Here is a 2500-nt window from a genome sequence, read left to right as displayed (position 1 = left end):
CTATGAGCATTCATAATTTGTTACCTTTTTTCCTCTGTATCAGTTTTTCAAATGTGTGTTATCTCCCATGATCATGTTTAGGCATATTTTTCAACTCCTGGATCCGTTTTATGTGTCCATCATTGTAATAATTTTTTTTGCAATTTTTGTTTAAATATCATTTCCCTTTTTCAGCTTGGTGATCCTCAAGGGAAGGTTGTAGATGGAACAGTATTCCATGTTGTAGAAAACGATCTTTATATCGATTTTGGAGGCAAATTCCACTGTGTTTGCCCTCGACCACAAAGGAACGCTGAGTATGTTGTTTTTCTTTCTTCATAGCTTTATTTTCATATTACTTGTGTCATTAAATGGTATATTGTAGTTTGTGAGACAAAGAAGTTAACAGTTGGAGTATTTTTAATATAAGTTTGGCCGTTGCTAGATGAAGGATAATAATAGAATAGCAGATGATGTTTAGTTGTGTATCTTTATCATTTTCATATTCATTGATTTCTCTTTTGCTGCAGAGACTTTGTGAAGGGAGCAAGAGTAAGACTTCGGCTGCAGGACTTGGAGCTCTCGACGCGATTCTTAGGGTCATCAAGAGATTTAACACTGTTAGAGGCAGATGCTATTTTACTTGGTCTTATTAGATCACCAAGAAATGTAAAAACTTAGGCAGTTATTTAATTATTATCACTTCTTTTTTTCCTATAACAAAATTAGTACGAATTGTTTATATAAAGAAAAAACTTGTTATTTTAGGGATTTTTCATGTTTATTTCATTGAAGAGATGAAGTAAAACAAATGTGAATAAATATGTATATATTGAATTTTTGAAGTTTGAACTTTCTTTTGAAAATATTGCCTTTGAATACACTTGATTATTATTTTCATTTTTACTTACATTAAGAAATCTTGAATCTTTTATTTAGGTCCCTGATCGTGATACCATAATGACTTAAGAAGTTTTCATTACTAATAATCACTGCATTTTTTCCAAAGTAAGCTAATATATTAATATAAAGAATTCACAATTCATATGTTCACTTCAAGAAAAGGTGGAATTAGGACAGAAAAAAACAGTCAAATAATGTGGACCAGAAAGATAAAACAAAGTAGATCTCCTTTCAACAAAGAAAATGAGGATGAAACAAAAAATTAAAGCATTTAAAGAACTCAATACAGAGAGTAAGATAAGTATGTAAGAAAAAATAGCTTTCTTCTTTCTCAAGAATGACGGGGGAACAGAAATATATTTATCTGTCTGTCTGTCCAATCTATCTATTTCTTTTTTTCTATTCATAGTTTGGCTAACTTAAATGGTCGGTAAGGGAGTGTGTTGATAACTGGTACATGTGTATTAGAATTTGAAATCTTTCATAAAGGAAAATATAGTGCTGTATGACCTTTGATGTCTAGCACATTTATTCCTTCTAACCATTAACCATTAACCAGTTCATAATGAAGAAAGATAATATAGTGGATGAATGGATTTGGTAATATGAAATACTGAAGGACTGAACAATTTTTGTTGTATAGATCATTTGATCGCCAGGGTAATGCATAAGTAATTTCAAGGTTTACTGAACTTTTCAAGCTCTAAAGAAAATTTAAAAAGTTATTGTTCAAATAACATTATTTGAAGAAAAGCAAAGATAGGTTAGTGCCAGCATCAGCAATGAAGATTTAAAAACAACAATTTAAGATTAAATTGCCTGTAAATACCTACATCAAAACAGACTGGAGAACTGAAGTGATATACTAAGGTTTAACCCATTTGCCACGGGCATGTCACGTACGTCCATGCCATGCCCACTGTGAGTTTACTTGTTTAATTGTTTTAACACATAGACGGCCTGTCTCGCCTGTTTACCCTTTTCTTTAATTTATGAAAATATATTACGTTATCTTATTTTGCTGTTACTAATGTTTATAACATTATAGTAAGTATAATGTTTATAATATAAATAACACCATCGATATTCATAGTACTAGTAAATAGTACATTTTCCTGCCAATTCAAGGAAAGGTGAAATCAGGTAAGGCAGAGCCATCTATGTGTAGAGACATTTTACAAAAAAATATAAAAAATTAGCACAGCATTTTCCCCATTTTTTATTCATTTTTCCCCGGCGGCAATGGGTTAAAATACACTCCTTTTTATATCAAATAGGTGTAAATCAAATAGATGAAACTTTTCATTTAATCCTGAAATCAAATTTTATTTAGATTACTGTAATTTGGTATACTGTTTAGGCATTATTTTATAGGTTTTAGGTTTATTAACTTATATAATGACCTGTACTGTACTAAGGTGGATAAGTGGAAATACTGCAATGTTTTAAAAATGATGAATTTTAAACAAGTATTTATTTTTAGTGATATCAAATGAAGATTATCTTTATTTGCTTTTATCAAAAGGAATGAAAAAAAAAGTTGGGCTATTTTTAATTTTTTTTTTTTTAAGATGCAACAACAACTGTACAAGGTAAATATACATGATTTTACAAAATT

The 2500-nt window shown here is 29.8% G+C and overlaps 1 protein-coding gene across 1 annotated transcript in view; it reads left to right on the top strand.

The window, feature by feature from the left end:
* Positions 1-816, top strand: part of LOC125033545 (28S ribosomal protein S28, mitochondrial-like) — a 4631-nt gene extending 3815 nt beyond the window's left edge. Inside the window, exons 2-3 of the mRNA XM_047625132.1 lie at positions 175-296; positions 510-816. Of these exons, the coding sequence (XP_047481088.1) occupies positions 175-296; positions 510-660 (273 nt within the window). The 3' untranslated portion in view covers positions 661-816. The remainder of the gene's footprint in view (positions 1-174; positions 297-509) is intronic.
* The last annotated feature ends 1684 nt before the right edge of the window (positions 817-2500 follow it).

This window comes from Penaeus chinensis, chromosome 16 (genome assembly GCF_019202785.1).
Source record: "Penaeus chinensis breed Huanghai No. 1 chromosome 16, ASM1920278v2, whole genome shotgun sequence".
NCBI classification, from domain to species: Eukaryota; Metazoa; Arthropoda; class Malacostraca; order Decapoda; family Penaeidae; genus Penaeus; species Penaeus chinensis.
This window is presented reverse-complemented; position numbering and strand designations above follow the sequence as displayed.